This window comes from Orbicella franksi, chromosome 9, assembly GCF_964199315.1.
Source record: "Orbicella franksi chromosome 9, jaOrbFran1.1, whole genome shotgun sequence".
Lineage (NCBI taxonomy): Eukaryota > Metazoa > Cnidaria > Anthozoa > Scleractinia > Merulinidae > Orbicella > Orbicella franksi.
The window spans coordinates 2241244-2260327 of NC_138153.1; the positions used below are offsets into that span (position 1 = coordinate 2241244).

A 19084-nucleotide genomic window follows, 5' to 3' on the forward strand; every position below is an offset into this window, starting at 1 on the left:
TGCAGCGCAGTGTTCTATACACAGGAAGCCAAGTTGCGTGCAGATTTTCTCTGTATTTTCGTCAGTTCCTCTAAGACTCATATGACCCATATCTGATGACCACTGTATCGGTCATTTGCGTTAATAATGGTCTCTACGAGAGCTAGTTTGTTCATAGTTAACATTAAAGAAGCTTCTATTGGTTAGTTGTATGAGCACACATAACCACCTTTTGCGTTTTGCTAAGTTTTGCGTAGGGTTAACCCCAATTGCAAAATAGCAAACAAAAACATACAACAAAGAACTTTGTCAGGTTTCATAACCATTTCCCTCTATTAACTATGCTCTGTTCTAATTAAGAATTAGATTATCAGCCGTCTATTTCTTTGCATACTGCTGGCGCGCCAGAAATTTGAATTGACTAATCAGGATTCAGAAAGCTGGAAAAGCTTTATTGTCCTGATACATGCTGACGTCAATGTACATGATGTAGGCCAAGGCTATGCGTTATGTTAACAGGAAAGGCATTGAAGGCTGGCAACGTTTCTCACTGGAGACAGAATTAAGTATTCACAAAAAGGGATTTATAATTCCAGAAGCCATAACAGGTTGTAAGAGGTGAAAAATATGAAACATTTTGTGTCTCCAAGCTTTTAATTTTGCGCCAAAAATGGATCGCCCGTGTCCGGCAACTCACTCGTAACGGGTAAGATCAGGCACCATAATAGTTGTGTTATTTTTCGACTGAAAGGCAACGAAGTGACTCACCCAAAAAAATGGTGAAATTAATATTGAGAACACTGAAAAAACAAAACCTGTTTTTATTTCTGTTTTGGTTTTAGAGTGTGATAAATTCCAGAATGTTGGCCGTAGCCATTTGTCTAGTTTTGTTTAAATCGTGAATAAAATCAAATCCAATCAAGGAAGGACAACACGACTTTTGTTTAAGCTGGTTATGTCTCCTCAACTTCTTCAGACATAAGTCTTAGATAAACTCTTCCGGGTCCCTTGTTCTTGTTTCCTTTATTAGAAGGTGACAGTCCAGAATTATACGAGCTTCCTCCTTCTGCTCTACCACCTTCCTTACCATTACATTCCATCCAGCATCCTTTCACACCACCTCCCGAGTACCCTCCCCCTGCGCCAGGCAGTAACCCCGCAGCACCACCCCCACCAAAACCTCCCCGGCCCATCTTGCCATGCTCAAAATTTTCGTAAGCTGGTACTGCTTCTCCCCCATTTCCACCATCCATGAAGCTCTTGCCACCCCAACCTTTGTACAAGCCAACTCCAGCGCCGTACATGCCTCCTCCTGTGCCAGCTATCACTTTATGGTGACCGGTGGAGTTTTTAATGACTGTTTCGCTGTCGTCGCTGCTGTCCAGGAGTTTCCCGCCATTGCCCTCCCTACCGCTGAAACTTGAAGGAGGTTCATCGTTGGCTCTCCCGCCTCCACCATTTGTTTGAGAAGCTAGAAAACAGTCACAAATAAATGTAAGAATTCGCTTAAACCGACGCGAAAATCTTTACGGAATGAAGCTCAAATCCAGTAACTATGAAAGATCAGTGTAACCTGACAGACGCTAATCCTCACGGCGGCAACAACTCAAGAACGAAATTTCATTCAAAAACGAGCGATTTGGAAATTACAGCGTTTGCGGAAAATTACAAAAATAAGGAAAGGAATGCATTGAAAATTTTGAATAAAACCCTAGCTATTTAAAACTAAATCTTTTACCCAAAACTTAAAATACAACTAACGGGTCGCTGTATCGATTGAGACTGCACTCATGTTGTCTTTAATGATTCATATTTAACACATACATGCATACTTACTTGCTTTAGGAATTCCACCCCCTCCCCCACCGCCAGCAACAAGAAGTGGCTTGCCATCTTCGTACACAACAAAGGTTCCGCCCCCTCCTCCCCCGGGACGATGAGGATCAACGGGATCACGTGACCCCTCATGGCCAACCAAAATCTTTATCACTCTGCCTTTGTGCAGCAAGAACTTTCCTTTAACAATAGCCCCAAGTCCTCCCTGCTTACGATTCGCTGAACTTCCGACTAGTATCCCATCAGCCCCGGAGGCCCCTCTAGCTTCGATGGACCAGAGACCGGAGACAGGGACAGTCCAGAGCTGAATTCCCGGATGTTGAAGGGACACTTTAACTTCCTGTTTGAGGTATCCGTGGTATTTGAGTCTGGTAGGACCAAAACGTCCGACAGCGCCATTGTTTGTCAGCACTCGAACTTTACATGTTGGGAATGAAAACATATTAGACTGCAATGTTAGTGCGTGTTTTGTAGGAAAATATGTGTCAGGAGAGTTATCGAATCTTGGCTCAGCGCAACAATCTTTTACAACCTAAAGGAAATTTTCAAATTACTACAACAAGTATGGCTCCTGGCTGTATTCTCAGCTGTTACACGCGCGCGCGCGCGCGCGCGAGCAGCCCGTAATTTGCTTAACCACCGAAACGCAACACAAAGAAACATTTGTCTGCTCGATTGCTACTATGTAACCTTAGTGCTAGCTAGTTTTCACCAGGTACATGTATAAGCTTAAGCATAAGCCGACATGCGCAGACGTAGAAGAGTGCTCCTAAGTAGCGCAATTTTCCAAACAAAAGTTACTTTTTATCAACATCTTACTGCGTCCAAGTATGTCGGCTTGTACTTTAGTGAAAACCTGAACGCTCCAGGATGAAAATACAGTCTGTTCTGTATTTTGCAGAAAGTTTACTGCAAAAAGTTCATCGGAGATATCACTTTCGCGGCAACTCTCGAGAAGGATGAAATACGCCAAGACAGGTAGTTTACCAAAAAGACAGCAACAAACAAATTTACATTGAAACCTAAAAGTTATAGATCAGTAAAAAACTGATTGAAGAAGGAGAAAAAAATAAAGACGTTGGAGAGCAAAACCTCGAAAAGAATCAAAAGGATTATATGATCCCGCCCAGGAAAAACATATGAACGTATTCGTGGGAGCAAAGCTGCAGGAAAGCCGCGCAGGGACTTCAGACTTCAGAGTCAAAAGTCCGAGGCCTGTAGTTCCTCCCAGCTTTCGTAGCTGAGTCAGAGAAAAATAAACGACAATTTGCACATCGTATGACTTTTTTCAGGTTTCGAATTCAAGTTATTGCATAGTAATTCAACTGTATAACGTTGGTTTTCCACCATAGTTTGTGCGTTAACTCTGATTAACCACAGTTTGCAGGCTTACCTTCAAAATTCGTTTCTTCTTTTGCGTCATCACTAGAATCTCCGAATTTGTTTAAGACTTTCAAAACTATGACAACTACAGCTACGCAAACAACTACAACAACAATTAACCCAACCACCTTTTTTATCAACGCCTTATTCGAGGCGTTCCTAGCCGCCGCACCCGCCGAGGCAGCGATCATGTTTGGCTGAAATAGCAGACGGCCGACTGTTCTAAAGAGGTTACGTCATAATTCAGACGTGTGACATTCATAATTAGATCGCATTTGCTTGCTCAAATAATTCACGCGCACCTTGCAATATGTCTGTAGCAGCCTGCGTTTTGCGTTCCCGTACAAAGACCTTTACCCACACTCTAGCCGCGCGCAAATTGAAGCGGGAGAAAAAAAAATTGAGAAGCAGCAATTTGCGCGCGGCCAGACTGCGGGAAAGGCCCGGGAACGCTTGCTATGCAGGCGTTCAATAGTGGTTACCAGTATTTCAGAACCTGTTAGCCGCCGTATTCTGGACAGGTTAGTGTCTCCTGCGGTACTGTGCCTTTTTTTTTTTCGCAAGATTAACATTAATTCTATTCCTTTTTTTGGATAACCTTCAAATAAGCCTGTCAGAACGGAGGATTTGCGTGGGTCACTGTCGGTTTGAGTAGTTAGTGCACACGTTGCACGGGTTGCTCCAAGGAACGGGCAATTTTATTTTAAGGGAGCAGGGGGGAGTGATGGTAATTCCTGCACGAGAACTAGCGAAGAAAAAAAATCGCGCTATCGTTCTTTATTAGAGTATCGCTAAAAGTTCTCGACAATCTACGACCTACTTATCCAAAAGAAATCTAACCAAAAATTAAGACAACAAATTCAGTGTGCAAGCTTCGCTCTTTATTCTCGAAGCGCTTGTCCCTGGAGATAGGTTTATGCAGCAACACTGTCTGGGTAAGTTCTTACAAAATCAACTGTTAAGTCCCCCACCCTGTACACTTCAAGGGTACATACAGAGCTATGATCTCTCTGTCATCATAAACGTATTCACATTCGACGCAAAGCAATACCACATCTTAACGTAAAAATTTGCCTCCGAGTTAAATAACTACAGTAAAATAAATTATGATAATTACAGCTACGACGGGATCTGTGTTAAAATGGTTTGTTCTGCCGCGATACAGTTAGAACCCCAGGTTATACTATGCAATATATTTACAGTTAAACTTCTCAAAGCACAAATGATATTGAGAACTTTTTTGCATGGAAGATAGTACAGAATGATAGCCTTCCGCGTTCAACAAAACACATCGTACTTTGAAGCACAGCGCTAGCATTCTCAACCAATACAGAAAGAAAGATTAGCCTAGAGGCTGTACATTCACATCACCATCCCTCGGGGGATCCCCAGGGTTCCAGAGGTATCAGAATTTACGGTATACAGTACTTTCTTCTCTTACATAAAATATAGGATCACAGTTTTCAGTTTTCTACTGCAAGGTATGAGCTAAAGAAAACAGAAAATATACGTGGACAGTGTTTTTTGAATCAGCAGTATGAAGCTCGGCTTGGTAGTTAGTTGGTTCTTAATAAACGAGCAATGTACGACACTAAATTAAAAATAACCTCACTCAAAAGAACAAGGCCCAGGCAGCGTCACACTGGTAACCAATTAGGTTCTTTTTCACGACTGTATCACGAAGTATCCGCCTCAGAATTGAGTCAGAGTCGATGACAACAATACATGAGTTATTCTAAGAAAACCGATCTGGGCGCTGACAACTGCGGGCTCAGATCATCTCTTTCTACCCTTAGGGTACCTATTCTACAACTGACATTGGATTCGCAGCCGAGCTACCTAATTCGAAAAAATAAAGGGTGCTCCGAAAATCTTTCAGGCCTATTGTGAAGCCAGAGGGCTTACAATAGGTAATATAGATAATATACAGCTCTCTTTGTACGATAAAATAACATACGCGTTGTCGATAATAGAACAGACAAAAACATCGCTAGATCGCTCACGGTCACAAAAAGAAGGCAAATTAGTGCAACGTTTGTGAAAGAGGAATTTCATGGACAGCACAGCTGGAAAAAATAGTCTTGATAAATTTATCAAATCATTATTGCTCTCAATTTTGCTCACTCTTAACCGTCGTCTTGGTCTACCTCTTTGGCGTTTATTTACGGCTATCGTGAACTATTTTTCCGGTTAAAGATTTCTTTGCTGTGAAGGTAATTTTGTACGTTACAAAAACAAAGTAAACAAAAACCGATAACTTAATATTCCGTGTTATAACTGTTAAGGCTGGTTTTCACTATCGCATAAGCATAAGTACAAGTGTAAGCCGACATTCGCAGACACAGTAAGATGTTGATAGAGTGGTTTTCACAGGAGTGTCGAAAAATATTGTTTTGAACTACTACGCCACACGATTGGCTTAAAAAACTCGCGCCACTTTTTCATCCAATCAGAATAAACACCAACACCCATCGCGACTCGTTCGTACAAGTTTTCCCGTGCTTCGCGTCAGCTACATATAATTACTTTGAGTTTTTGATTGGTTCACTGCGTTGTCTGTCCTTTGTGATTGGCCACAGTGATTACTTTGGCTTTGTTTAACAACACTCGATTGAAAACCGCTCTAATTGGCGCCTTCTATAAGGACAACAAAAGGCGCTACTTGAAAGCACCCTTACTACGTTTGAGTATGTTGCAAATTCTTATGCTTCTGCGCAAGTGAAAAACAAACCTTGAACGTGTCCAGCTGCGGCGACTTGAAAATCCAAACTGTAGGAAGCACCGTTAGAACATTTTCTACTTTACTACCGAGAGCGTTCACTGTTCATAGGAGTTTCTGTCTGAATAAAATAAGTGTAATTTTGTTTGTATTGGGTATTTATATCATGTGTCCTTTGTATCTTTTGGTGTGGTATCGTCTGGTGCATCCTTCTCTTTTTCGGCATCTTTCTCTTTTTTCACTTTCTCTTCCTTTTTCTCTTTTTCCTTCTTGGCCCTTTTGGATGACTCCGCAGAGCGACTAATGAAAGAACAGTGAGAATATTTTTAGGGTGTTGTCACCAATAAGCAATGCTTGCTTTATTTCGTGGCTTGTCAAAATCTGAGGCGAGTACAGCTTAAAGTTCAAAGCACAATCAAACGCAGCCAGGTCAGTTCTTAGAGCGAGAGAGTGAGTGAGAGCATGTGAGCGCGAGTGAGTGCATGTGAGCGCGAGGGAGTGCTGCGCGAGTGAGCGCGTACTTGAGTAAGTAAGTAAGTGCGAGCGTGAGGGAATGCGTGCATGAGTGAGCGAGTGAGTGAGTTAAATCCGCCTGTCCTGTACATGTGACATTGTAAAATGTTTTTTTGTTGTTGACGATTTTCTCACCTATCTGCGGTTGCACGTTTAGCTGTTGTCTTCACAGCAAGTTGTCCATCTTTCAAGTCTCGTACATCTGGTTTACAAAACAAATCAACACATTAGAGGGTTAGGTTTTTTCTACATGCACGGATTAAAACATAACTTTTACACAACCAAGGGACCTGATGTATCTTACCTTGAAGCCACCTAACTTGTGTTGCTGGACCATAACTGAAATGAACGAGATAGCGAAGCAAGCGTTACAAATGAAGCAATTTTAAACTAACACGCACAGTTGCTCGAAATTCCTGTAAATATCACGTAAAGAATGCAGAAGATGGTACCATAACTATTGTACCAGTAAGGAGAATTTACATGTACACCTCAAGCTGGTGACTTACCCTTTATCGTTCTTAGCGGCGATTCTGAAGATAATGGCAGGTTTGGTTGAGAAGTCGATGTGAGCGCTTTGGAGCGTGGCCGTGCTGACGGTGCAGGTGGGCTGGGCGCCACAGTAAACACGTACAAAAGCGAGCTGGACTGGGGTGGAACTTGTAGATGAGGTCATGCCGGCAACAGGTTTCTCATCTGATTGGTTGGCTGACTGACTGCGAATGGCCAGGTACACGGAGTATTCGCTGACGTTACCGGCCGTATTTGAGGGTGCTTCCCACGAAAGATGAGCTCCCTCTGCATTCTTCGACACCAGACAAGAAAACAAGGAATACAAGTGAGGTTGCATTCATTATTGGTAAAGTGATTGAGAAGAATAAAACTTCAATCAATATACAAACCTTGCTTATTTTTATCGCGGATGGTGCTCCAGGGAAACCTATCAAAAAACAGAACACGAAAGTGTTGTTAGTCACGGCGGAAAACGCGGGAAAGTGGCGACCGTCAAAGAGCGGGTCTGCATTTGATTGGCTGGATAAAACAGATTCTTCCATGTGATTGGTTAAGAACTCAATACGCTCAAAAAACACGCTATTTGGGTCAAAATCCATTCACGAACTATTTTAACACATTTATAGTCAGCTTACCTGGCAAACAAGTCTTGAAAGCTGACACATCACTGAATAGTCCTCTACCACAAGCATTAATGGCCGCCACACGGAATTTGTAAGCCGTTCCTGGTAGAAGTTCCTGTTTCTTCAAACTCTGTTCTGAGCTACTTTCAACATCGAGATTTGCCTAGGCAGGCAAAAATGAATAAAAAACAACTTTTATACAGGAAGTACTACACACAGTTTTTCAAAGACAGTTTTCTGTTCTGCTACCCTCCGGTTTCTCTATTCAAAGAGGGTTTTCGTCACTGTGTTTATGTATAGCTGACAAATTACTCGAAAGATGTTCCTTAACTCTAGTTTCTGATAAAAGAGAAGAGTCGCCTACATTTTCTTTGTCACATTGTTTAGAATGGATGTGGCACACTGTCCGCATACGAACCAAATGGCCCATCATGCTGGAGCTTATCCCAGTATTACCACTCCCCCCCCCCCCCCCCCCGATGGAATGCTAATCAATCGCAGGGGTTAACCCCAGCATTAAATTTGCCGGTACCCATTTATACACCTGGGTGGAGAGCGCACTGTGAGAGTAAAGTGTCTTGCCCAAGGATACAACGTAATGTCCCCGGCCAGGGCTCGAACCCGGACCGCTCGATCCGGAGTTGAGAGCACTAACCATGAGGCCACCGCGCCGCGCCTCCCACTTTCGCTGAAAAGAATGACCTAAAATAATTTGACAGAGTCTCTTTAGTAAATAATGATCACCAGAAAATAAAATCGTCCATTACCTCATTAGTGTTGTTATCACTGGAGAGATAGTAATGCGTCACCATCATAGAGATGCCTTTGACGATTCCCACATCATACCACTGATTGGAAGGCTGAACTTTTCTTGTATAGGTAGGTTTGGCTGGCTTCGGTACCTGAAAATGCAAGATGCACACATTCATTTAAGAACTAAAAAACATGTACCGTGTTTCTAACGAGTTTTAGTATAGATCTACGAGCGTTCTATCACGAATACCGTTCTCTGATTGGCTACGCTACTCACTATCTGTTCTGTGATAGATAGTGAGTAGCGTAGCAGTGTGCGCTTGTTAACAAAATGACGGCCGCTTCTTAGCATTTTCGAAGTGTCTGTGAAGGGGATTTAGATAACGTTTTGAACGACTAGTAGATTTATGCTAAAACAGCTTTCTATCGCGTGATAGTTGGCTATCACACGATAGAAATCTCGAGCTCGTAATCTAACTGTTAAATATAAACACGATTTTAAACCAATCAGCGCACGTATTTTCTTTGGGCTATTTTGTAATCCAATATCCTTTCACTACAATATGCTGTTAAACAACTGGAACTCTTGTGAAGGTGAATTAATCAACATGACACGAGCGTGGGACAAAGAAAAATTCTGAGCGCCCGCCCGGTGTTCGGGAGGTCATCGGTTCGATTCCTGTCGGGGACTCCGAATTTTTCTTTGTCCCACGCTCGTGTCATGTTGATTAATTCACCTTCACATTTCATTACCGAGCTTAAAATTCACCATCTTTATTAACTTATCACTACTCACGGTGACTTCGATAGCGTTGATCCTAGCAGTATGCAGGACACCTGTCATATATGAACTCAGTTAAATGACCTTGCTCTCCATGAGTTCTCGTAACTCAATGGATAGAGCGCCCGCCCGGTGTTCGGGAGGTCATGGGTTCGATTCCTGTCGGGGACTCAGAATTTTTCTTCGTCCCACGCTCGTGTCATGTTGATTAATTCACCTTCACATTTCATTACCGAACTTAAAATTCACCATCTTTATTAACTTATCACTAAATGGAACTCTTGTCACGTAGCTACCTTTGATATCGAAGTAGGTGTCGCTGATCGATTAGTTGTGACACCAACTCCGCCATTAACAGTACGCGCCACAGCAGAGGTAACTGGCGATGGCTTGGCGCTGGCGATCAGAGGCGTGGTAGTTGTCACCTTTGCAGGAGAAGCTACTGCTGCTGTCGCAGCAGGCCTCGTAGTAGTTATCAGTGGAGATACAACAGCCACAGGGGTACTGGTGGACACTGATGTGGACACCAATGGGGTTGTCACCGCCGAGACAACAGGTGTTGCAGTCACTGCTGTCCCTTTGACAACACCTGCAGTCGTAACCTTCGGTACTGCCGATCTTGACAGCTGTGTCGATGACGAAGGCGCTGTTGACTCGGCAGCTGTTACCCTGGCCACACTGACTACAGACTGTGTTGGAGTTGGAGTTGAAAGTGTTGCTGTTACAGCAGTGGTTTTGGGTTTAGGTAAGGTAGTGCTATCTACTATTGTTGTCTTGACAGCTTGCACGGTTGATGTAGCTACAGTGGAGGGTAGACTTAACGTCACAGCACTCCTGGATGTTATCGTCTGTTGCACCTGAGATTTGATAGGTGAAGGAGTGGGAGCTGCAGTAGGTGTTGATACTGCTGTGGAAGCCACTGTTCTCAAGGCAGCAGCTGAAGTCTCTGCCACCGTTGTTTTAGTGTCCTGCTTGACTACTGGGGTGTTCTGTTTGTTGAGTGAAGTAGTAGCCGCTGCAGGGCTTTGTGTGGAGACAGCCGTTGCCAAGGTTTTCTGCTCCTGTCTCTGTGAAACCTGGAGAGGGGGAGGCCCCGAGGTAGAAGACACCACAGGTGAAGAAGGCATCTTGTTAGAAGTGGTACTCTGTCCAGCTGCTGCTGATGGTGTACCAGAGGTAGTAGTCATCACTGGTTTGGAGGTTGACAACATTGTGGTTGTGTTGGCTGCAGACCTGCTTATACCAGGGGTGCCTTGGGTAGACACTGCTGTGACCTTCTGCAAGGGTGGCGCTGAAGATGACGATGACACCAACTGTGCTGTATTGGCTGCCTTCACAGGTGAAGCCCCAGCTATTTGCACAACAGTTGGTGTTCCTAATGTGGACCCCTGGAGTCCTGTAGCCACCTGCTGAGTCTTGACGTTTTGCAAGGTAAGCTGCACAGGAATACCACCTGGACCTACAGCTGTCAACTGGCCCTGAGGACCTACCTTAAGCTGTGTTCCTGGGGGTAGGTTAGCAGGAACAGTCACTGGGAGCTGCTGCCTGATCACCGCAGCCTGTCCAGTACTTCCTGCCATGGCAGTAAGCGTCAACCCAGTCGTACCAGGCATTTGTATAGATGTTGTGACAGGAATCTTAAGCACTGCTGTCCCTTGTACACCTGCCCCTCCACTCTGCACTGGCAATCTCAACACTGTACCGGTTGTCCCTGCTCCAGTTGTGACAGTACCACCAATTGGTGCAGCCATGCGGACAATAGTCGCACCCTGGAGTTGCGTGGCTCCAACTTGACTTGTGACTAGAGTGACTGGTGCGGTTCCCTGAATTCCTGCTCCTTGAAGACGCATGACAGGAATGCCCTGAGCATTTGTGATCATGGTGGCTTGGACTCCAGGAGGAAGTTGCACTGGTGCTCGTAACAATGCCAGTCCCTGATTGGTTATTGTGGCAGCTGAAGCTGCTTGACCTTGATTAACAGCCTGGCTTTGGACTGGTGCTTTAGCACCCGACACAGCTGTGGTAGCTGTTGCCATTGACTGAGCTGTTGAAGAACCTGTCGACATAATTATGGGAGCCTTTATCACACCAGGCACGTGACTTGCAGCTTGATTCTGTTTCTGTGTAACAGCGACAGGCTTCACAGGCGTTGTAACTGATGGCACTTGTGGCTTAGGGGACTGTGACGGTGATTGCATTACAACTTTTGGCATTCCTACTTGGCTAGTTGGTGTTGGTGTAACAGAAGGTGAGGAAGTCATCTTTCCGTTTGCTGGAGAAGCCTTCGCAGGTCCCTTTGGAGGGGTGGTCCCAGACAGAGGGGTTTTCATGATCCCAGTACTGGCAGATCCACTTGGTGTTAAAGGAGGTTTGACTGGTGTGACTGGTGGTGTGGGAGGAAGTTCGTATTTCTGTAACTGCAGCAGGTAGGCATCAGCTGACAAGAAAAATGATACTTTTTTGGTGTTATAATGTATGGACAATCATTGCTATTACAGTGGGCGATGGTCAATCTCAGCAAGCAAACATCTGTTATTTCAATGTCACTCCACAGTGGAATAGTTGACACTGCGCAAAATGTGTTACTGTAACCTAGTTCATAAATAAGCCACACTAAAGTTCTTACCGGTTGGTACAGATCCCCAACACACTTCCAGAGTGGTGGTACTAGCTCTGACCAGCTGAACCCTACTAGGAGGTGGAGGTTTTTCTGAAGTTAAGGAAAAAGGATTAAAAAATTGTACAACAAAAGATAGGGCTGTGCTCTGGAAGCACCTGGATGCCACAGGCTACTAAATTTTAGCTTTGGAAAAACTTACTTTCTTCATATAAGCTTGAGTGCTGAGCACACACGATTTCATGGTGAGGGACTTTTGGCCATTGGGCTCCTCAAAATTTTTCTTAGACCACAGCCTTGCAGCTGAAGGGAATCTTTAAAGTGCAATGATTCAACTTGCTACAGATTGTATCTTACAAATTCTGAATAGTGACAAAAATTATACAAAACTTAAACAGGCACACAAATCACACACACCTGTTTCAAGATACCACAGGTCTTTGCAGCACACCTTTCAAACAGAAGAGAAAGAAAAAAAGCACCTCAAACCAAAAGTTTATTGCTGCCTTCCTTGAGTGAGTTCTACACACAAAGTACTCTACATGCAGTGTAACGAAAAATTTATGAACAGTCCCCCAAGAGGAATTGAATTTAAAAGACAAATCCTCAAAGGGCTTAGGGGCTAAAAAGAGCTTTCACACTAAGTTTAGTTTAGTTTAACACGACACCCAGATTTTACAAGCCACATTGTAATTAGTAGTCCATGCTGTTAATGAACTTTCCTTAGCAACTGAGTTTGTTAGGGTTGAGGTACAAACGAAAAAGAGGTTCATATTCTTTGTAGCTAAGGAGGGTGCAATGTCCTCATGGATAGCCTACTGGACAGCCAATCCAGAATGGGTTGACTTGATTTACACTACACTTTAAAAGATAATTTGTGCTGCTTCGAAACATTTCGCAAACCTGATTATTCCAAGCTTTTCTGTAGCCATCTCTGCCACTCCACATGTACAATCTAGTATTGATCTGATCAAATCAAACAAGATATAAACCTGATTAAGAGAAGTTTACTTCATTCATGTTGTACATTCATATGCATACAGAAGAAACCCTTATTGCTTGTGTCATACCAAGAGACTGAGCAACATTAAACTGTCTGGTAAGGTATGTAATACAAATAAATATGTTAATTCACAAATTATGTAATTATTGTATGGTGAGTACATGTATGCTGTCATGATGTGTCACATACACAACACATATTCATTCTTCTTTGCTGATAAAGATTTAATACTGGAGACTTCTGGCAATGAAATAGAAAGCTTATGTTCACACACAAATCTAAGACTCACAGCTACACTGCAGTGTCCTGCTCTCGCTCTTGGAATGGAATCATCATACTGATCCATTACCACATTTTCCCAAGCCATGGTTTCTGTAAAGAGACAAACAACACAAGTTATGGCTTCTATATCGGTCCTTTGAAGAGAGAAGTTAATATGACTGGGTCCATTGTTAGTTATATAAGAATGCAGGAAGGGAACACGAAACACCCAGCTGACAAAATTTCACAGAAGCTGTGATATAACTCAACAATGAATGGGAACAATGCGAGCTTTTAATCTTGTGATACATATAAGCTATGTGCATTATAACTCTGACAATGAACCATGCACTTCACATGATCCATTTAACAAAATGACGTCAGCTTTTTACACGTCTGTCCTCTTATTGATGATAAATTGCATCATAACATTGTCAAAGTGGCTGTGGAACCAGCTGACGATAAAAGTGGCAACAAAAACAAATGAACAATACAAACAATATTAATAGTGAAGACAATACATATTAACTTTCTGAACAGCATCACGAAGCATAAACACTGCAGTAATGCCCAATACAAACCTAAATTTAAGCACGCTAGAGAGTTAGTGCACTTCCACTCTTTTTCATCTTGCCGTCCTTTTACCTCATCCATTACAAGTGGAACCCATCCTCCAAACACAAACATTCTAATAAAAATAAACAACGTTTATCTTAGAGTCTTTCATAGAGACTTACAAGGTATATATGAAACACAAACTGAAATTGAAAAAAAAAGGTCATCATACAGGAAAGAAAAGTAATGGCAAGCGTTTCTACCAACCTCTTTCCAATAGTGGTGGCAGAGTGCAGGCTTCTTGGAAGAGGAATCATATTGTGGATTGCTGGTTTTGACCATGTCATTGTGTCTGAAGAGTCAAGCAAATCAAGTTTAAAACATCACTTTGAAGAGTAAATGTTTGGCATTTCAGAAGAAAGTGTTACAGTGCGACTACTCAAAGCGGGCCATCTAGAAGAAAGCTAACCAATCAAAATATAAACTGAGAACAATGGACTAGTACCTTTCTTTTGACAGCAAGTAATAAGGGTCTGTTTGACAGGAAGACCTTGGTACTCCTCTGCATCATATGCACCCTTAGAGATTCAGTCCTTGATGGCAAATTATCTCAATTATAAATCTTGCTTGAAAAATTTAGCTTTTTTTCAAGTTTCCTGAGAAGTTTCCTTTCTTTAAGTTTCCTGAGAGGTTTGCAACACTTCACACTTTGTTGAATTTTTCAGTTTTGTTAAGAACTATTGTTCATATTGTTCAATGTTATTGGTTTACCTACAAAAAAGATCACAATTATTTGTTCTCAAGTAACTTTCTGATTGCTTAACTTTGTTCCAAATGGCCCGATTCGAGTAGCCGCACTGCAATTGAATATTATGAGCACTTTCAAGTGACATTTCACATACCAATATCCAGTTGATGCAGATCACCCAAGCGACAGCCACTCATTCCACCATAAACAATAAGCCTGGGTCTCTTATTGTCTGAGTCAGACGTAGCAACACAAGTGTGTGACTCGCGAGGAGATGGTGTAGTACCAACTGTAGTTGGCATCTCCCATTGTAAATTATTACTACTCCGTATATCGATGACATAAAGATCATTTAAATATCTGTGGAAGGAATAACAAACATTATGACATAACTAAAGCAAAGCACCTGCTCTGATTGGTTAGTTTAGCGTCTACTATTTGCTCATGGGTGTACGCTGCTGACGTGTGTGCTAATGTTTACAAAGCAAATCCTTTGACAGACATTGTTTCCAAAGTAATGGCTGAAGTCCTTCTCCCAGAAATGCGAAACTGTCGTCACAGTTGTGTGAAGATGAAACTTTATCGAGTTACGGGTGTGCAGTGGGTTGTCATGATTGAATTTTCGCGTGCTTGTTTTCTCTTGTCATGTAAGGCTACACAAACATTTTTTGTTATGTAGCTCAATAAAAGGACTTCTGTTGTTCCAATGTCTCAATGTTATGTTATAAAACAAATGGTAAACGCCAAAGCGTGCACTATTGAGTTAAGGATGCACTTGGGAGGTTTGCTAAGCACTCAAGAAGCTAGAGTTGCATGAGGTGATAGCCGAGTGCGACTCTCACGCTTCTTTCGTGCTTAGCAACCTCCCGCATGCATCCATAACTCAATAGTACACGCTATGGCGTTTACCATTTGTTAATTTTAGCAGTATAAATGTTAAGACCAATTTATACAGTATTACTTTGCCAATTGCAGTAAGCTTGCAACAAGTTCTTGGTAACTATAACCAGAAACCAAATCTCTTGTATGGATAACCATATCATATCAAAGATTTTGTTATGCTTCTGTGAGCTACACAGAAAATAACAAAACTAAGGTAATAGCATTGCTCAGTGGTGTCACAACACGGTGGCTGACATTCAATTTTTCATTGGTTTTAGAAGATATGATTTAGTGGCTTCTGTTCTCCTGTAATAAATACTTGCATGACAATAAATTATTATTCAAGGATTATTAACTGTACCTGGGTATATTATTCTTTGGATCGTCACTGTCATTGGCCAGACCAGCAAAAAGATAAGCTTTGTGACCAACAGTGGTAAAACTGTGCCCAAGGCGAGGGCATGGATAAACTCCTGGAGACTTAGGTGCCTTTGGTTTCAGCTTTTTCCATTCCCACCTGCTAGCTTGTAGCTCATACATCTGAAAACAAACAGAACAGTCTTTATTATATAGACAAAAGTGTTAACTGGAAAATACACTGTTTGCAAAATTGGTATGAAACCACAACCAGGACCTGAGTCAGCAGAGTGGCGTATTTTCCATATCCTCACTAGTAAAGATGTTATGAAGTCACTTCCCACTTTTTCACGGTTGATTGTGCAAACAGTAAGTTTGCCGGGATAATAAAAAACAAATTACACGGTGGATTAAAGATATGAATTTTATTTTCTTAGACATATTAAATAAATAAAAAATAAGACAATTTATAATATTTAGAGATGAAGCTACATCAGCCTATGCTGGTTTTCATGCGGATTCTCAATTTTGATCAAACTGGAATTTGGAAACATTCCTTGTCATACAGGAATGTACAAGGAACGCTCTCTTAAAACCAAGCCGTCAGAAACTTTAAGATAAGCATGAAAACAAAAAATACATGTATCAAGTTGAAAAATATGTTTAAAGAATGATCTTTTCCAGCAATGAAAACATGAAAACATTTTGAGAGTTTACTCTCTCAAAATGTTTTCATTTATTTAAAGTTTTGAAGCATTATGTTGGAAAGAAAAGGACACTCTCAAAGCGAAACTAGATACATTCATAATTGTTGATAGTGAAAAGAAAACAATTTTTATGATCAAAATCTCACATGCAATTTACATGAGCTTCCAATTAATTAGCTAGTAAAAGATTCCACAGTTTATCAGGTTAAAAATGATTACACAAAATCACACTTCAAGGTTACTTTCAAGCCAGGGTTAAATTATGAATGGAGCTCTGTGATAAGGTTTGAAATTGTCATGTTGAGCTGGAGATATTCACAAAATTGCAATAATCTATTTAACATTTGTTTAGATAATCAAGATATTGCTTGAATCCTTTTAGCTCGCTGATAAAGTGATAACAAAAACATCTGTGGCATATGGCAAGTGTGCTGATTTGTCAAGCACTGATTTTAATTTTATTATTTTAAAAGCATTTTTCCCACCAAGCAAGTAAATAATTTTTTCTTACCAATGAAAAGGAACAAAAAGTTGTAATAACTTCCTGGTAAGTACACATTTCACTTTCAAATTAGGCGAAGAATGCACTTACATGTACAAGTACATGTATGGTCAACTTTCGAAACGTACATGTATTAAATACTTCAAGACTTTTCGATGTTCTGTTGTAATAAAGTAAAGATTCATTGCTTTTTCTTGACTCTGTTGATTTAGCCTGACTTGCAAATTTCTCACTTTAAATCAATGATGAAAATTTACACCGCTGTACAAAAATCCTACCACAATTGGGGCATTTAACAACATTTTCCAAAATGGCAGTATAATATAATGATTGTAAAATCATTAAAGAACTAGATGAAAACTATAAGAGTCATTTTTCAAAGTTAACAAAATCTTGATTTTTGAAAATTAGCTCTTATATGGGTTTTCTGCTGTGTTCTGAATCCTTTTTACAGTGGAAACTCAAAGCAACAAAATCCTAAAGTGCATATAAAAAAGACCCTGATATAACTTAGGAGAACCACCCGTCCAATAATAGTAAAATATATAGAATTCAACCACACTATTAAAATTCCCCATATTAACAAATTCATTTTGACAGTTCCTTTTCCCTGTGTTACTTTGGGCTAATATAGAAAACAATAATAATTAATACACTTCATGAAATTTGTCAAATGGACAGTCTGATGTTTTTCTGAATAATGTTTATGTCTGCTCTTATAGTAATAGTGATAGGATAAAGTTTTTTCAATGTAACATAAGAAAAAAAAATTGCTATAACCTACATAACCTTTCAATAAAAATATTTGAAACATGATATACACATATTGACAGAACTGAAAGAATTACATGTATGGCATTTTTTAACATCAATTGAAATAAACAGAAAATATCAAACAAAACAAGAAAAGAACAGGCTTATTCAAATTCCTGCATCATGCATAAAAAGATTGTTTTACCTGCCTATATCGTTACAACAAGTAATTTGAAACAATACCAGTAAGAGAGATCTTAATTTTCCATATATAGGATCAACTTTAAAAATATTTGGCCTCTGAAATGGGGTGGAAAAAAGACAGTCAAGTCCAGTGCTATTCACAGTAGTTAAAGAAAAATCGCAGCTGATTGAAAATACTAGTTCAGTCGCTAGAAATTGAATGAAAAATTTACACAGTTCACTGGAAAGAGAGAAGTGTAGAATTAAGTTAAAAAAACACACATAGAAACTGGAACGCAAAACGGAATTAGACAAATTTAACGTGTACTATATTGAACGTTTTAAAAATCATAGTAGCAGCAGGTATTCTGACGAACCCTATGAATGCTCGAAAAACGAAATATCTGAAAATCGAATTGCGAAGTGGCTTTATGGCGCTTGCGAAGAAAAAGAATTTCCGATACCGCTCGATTAAACGAAGTGTAAACATACAGATTGAACGCACACGCAATCTCAGGTTAAAATTGACTTTGATTTTAAACTTTCAACGTATATATCAGACTGTGTTCCTTTTGTTAAGCCTATATCACAGTTTAACGCGCTAATTTAGCTTACTAAATTTAGGCTTGACTTAATGGATCACTTAGCAATCACAAAGAGAGACACCCAGAACTTTGTGAGCCGCTGACATCGTAAAAAAGATTATTTTTCTGCGAAAAAAAGGAAACATGTAAGCGCTCACGCATGATAAAATCGTCCACTTCACAGAAACAAAGGAGCAACATAAATAAATAAGTGCAGTGTGTAAGCGCTAAAAAAGTGTTACAAAAGATTCAAATAAATGACAAAATTACACATCAGAGGATGTTTACCTCATTAGAATATCGCCCATACTCCACCATTCCACCGAATATAATTAGTCTTGTTCCTTCGGCAATAAAGCCGTACGCGGCGCAACCTGGAGGAATATCTCCTCGAACGGCGGGAACAAACCATTGGTTCGTCGCTGAAAAGTAAAATAACGATATTATAAGGAAGATAAGGAACACAAGTGGTTCCGCAAGGGTGCTAGTCCTCGAAAACTGCATCGCAAAAATCTGGCGCGAAGACGAAGCACATAGAGGCCGCCATGTTTCATACTCGTACGCGGCGTCTGCTACCTGTGTTATAGACGTGCAATTCGTCTACAATTCCTTCATTTCCACCTCCAAAGACAACCATTAATTCCCTTATTGCAACGGCACGATGACCATGTCTTGGCCGCGGCACTGGGCCAGTAGAATTTGTCACACGCTTCCATTTCATGGTCGCCGCCATGTTGTTGTTATACGGGCCATCACGAAAAGACAATGAATTTACCCATAAGCTACTGCGTTGTTTGCTTTTCGCTTTGCGCGCCGAGATGATCGAATCAAT

The 19084-nt window shown here is 41.0% G+C and overlaps 2 protein-coding genes across 2 annotated transcripts; both read right to left on the bottom strand.

Moving 5' to 3' along the window:
- Nucleotides 1-349: 349 nt before the first annotated feature.
- On the bottom strand, nucleotides 350-3875 carry LOC145498330 (uncharacterized). Its single transcript, XM_081478241.1, has 3 exons — nucleotides 3209-3875; nucleotides 1816-2232; nucleotides 350-1450 (listed from the first exon to the last, which is right to left on the bottom strand). Exons 1-3 carry the CDS (start codon nucleotides 3387-3389, stop codon nucleotides 933-935), a joined length of 1116 nt encoding a protein of 371 aa, XP_081334367.1. The 5' UTR covers nucleotides 3390-3875; the 3' UTR covers nucleotides 350-932.
- A 74-nt stretch (nucleotides 3876-3949) lies between these two features.
- Nucleotides 3950-19039, bottom strand: LOC145498326 (host cell factor 2-like). Its single transcript, XM_081478238.1, has 18 exons — nucleotides 18829-19039; nucleotides 18541-18674; nucleotides 15528-15706; nucleotides 14439-14644; nucleotides 13804-13888; nucleotides 13563-13669; nucleotides 13010-13092; nucleotides 12621-12683; nucleotides 12135-12168; nucleotides 11727-11810; nucleotides 9397-11537; nucleotides 8334-8468; nucleotides 7579-7729; nucleotides 7333-7370; nucleotides 6940-7235; nucleotides 6735-6769; nucleotides 6566-6632; nucleotides 3950-6217 (listed from the first exon to the last, which is right to left on the bottom strand). Exons 1-18 carry the CDS (start codon nucleotides 18983-18985, stop codon nucleotides 6082-6084), a joined length of 4131 nt encoding a protein of 1376 aa, XP_081334364.1. The 5' UTR covers nucleotides 18986-19039; the 3' UTR covers nucleotides 3950-6081.
- Between the last annotated feature and the right edge of the window lie 45 nt (nucleotides 19040-19084).

What these genes read in the sequence shown, in the direction of transcription:
- LOC145498326 (XM_081478238.1), bottom strand. Translation starts at nt 18,985, where the DNA reads ATGGCGGCGACCATGAAATGGAAGCGTGTGACAAATTCTACTGGCCCA. An exon ending in TCTGCATCAACTGGATATTG is followed by an intron (nt 13,889 to 14,438) that starts GTATGTGAAATG and finishes TTGACTCTTCAG; the next exon opens with ACACAATGACATGGTCAAAA. An exon ending in CACCTACTTCGATATCAAAG is followed by an intron (nt 8,469 to 9,396) that starts GTAGCTACGTGA and finishes TTGCATTTTCAG; the next exon opens with GTACCGAAGCCAGCCAAACC.
- LOC145498330 (XM_081478241.1), bottom strand. Translation starts at nt 3,389, where the DNA reads ATGATCGCTGCCTCGGCGGGTGCGGCGGCTAGGAACGCCTCGAATAAG. An exon ending in AGAAGAAACGAATTTTGAAG is followed by an intron (nt 2,233 to 3,208) that starts GTAAGCCTGCAA and finishes CAACATGTAAAG; the next exon opens with TTCGAGTGCTGACAAACAAT. An exon ending in GGGTGGAATTCCTAAAGCAA is followed by an intron (nt 1,451 to 1,815) that starts GTAAGTATGCAT and finishes ACTGTTTTCTAG; the next exon opens with CTTCTCAAACAAATGGTGGA.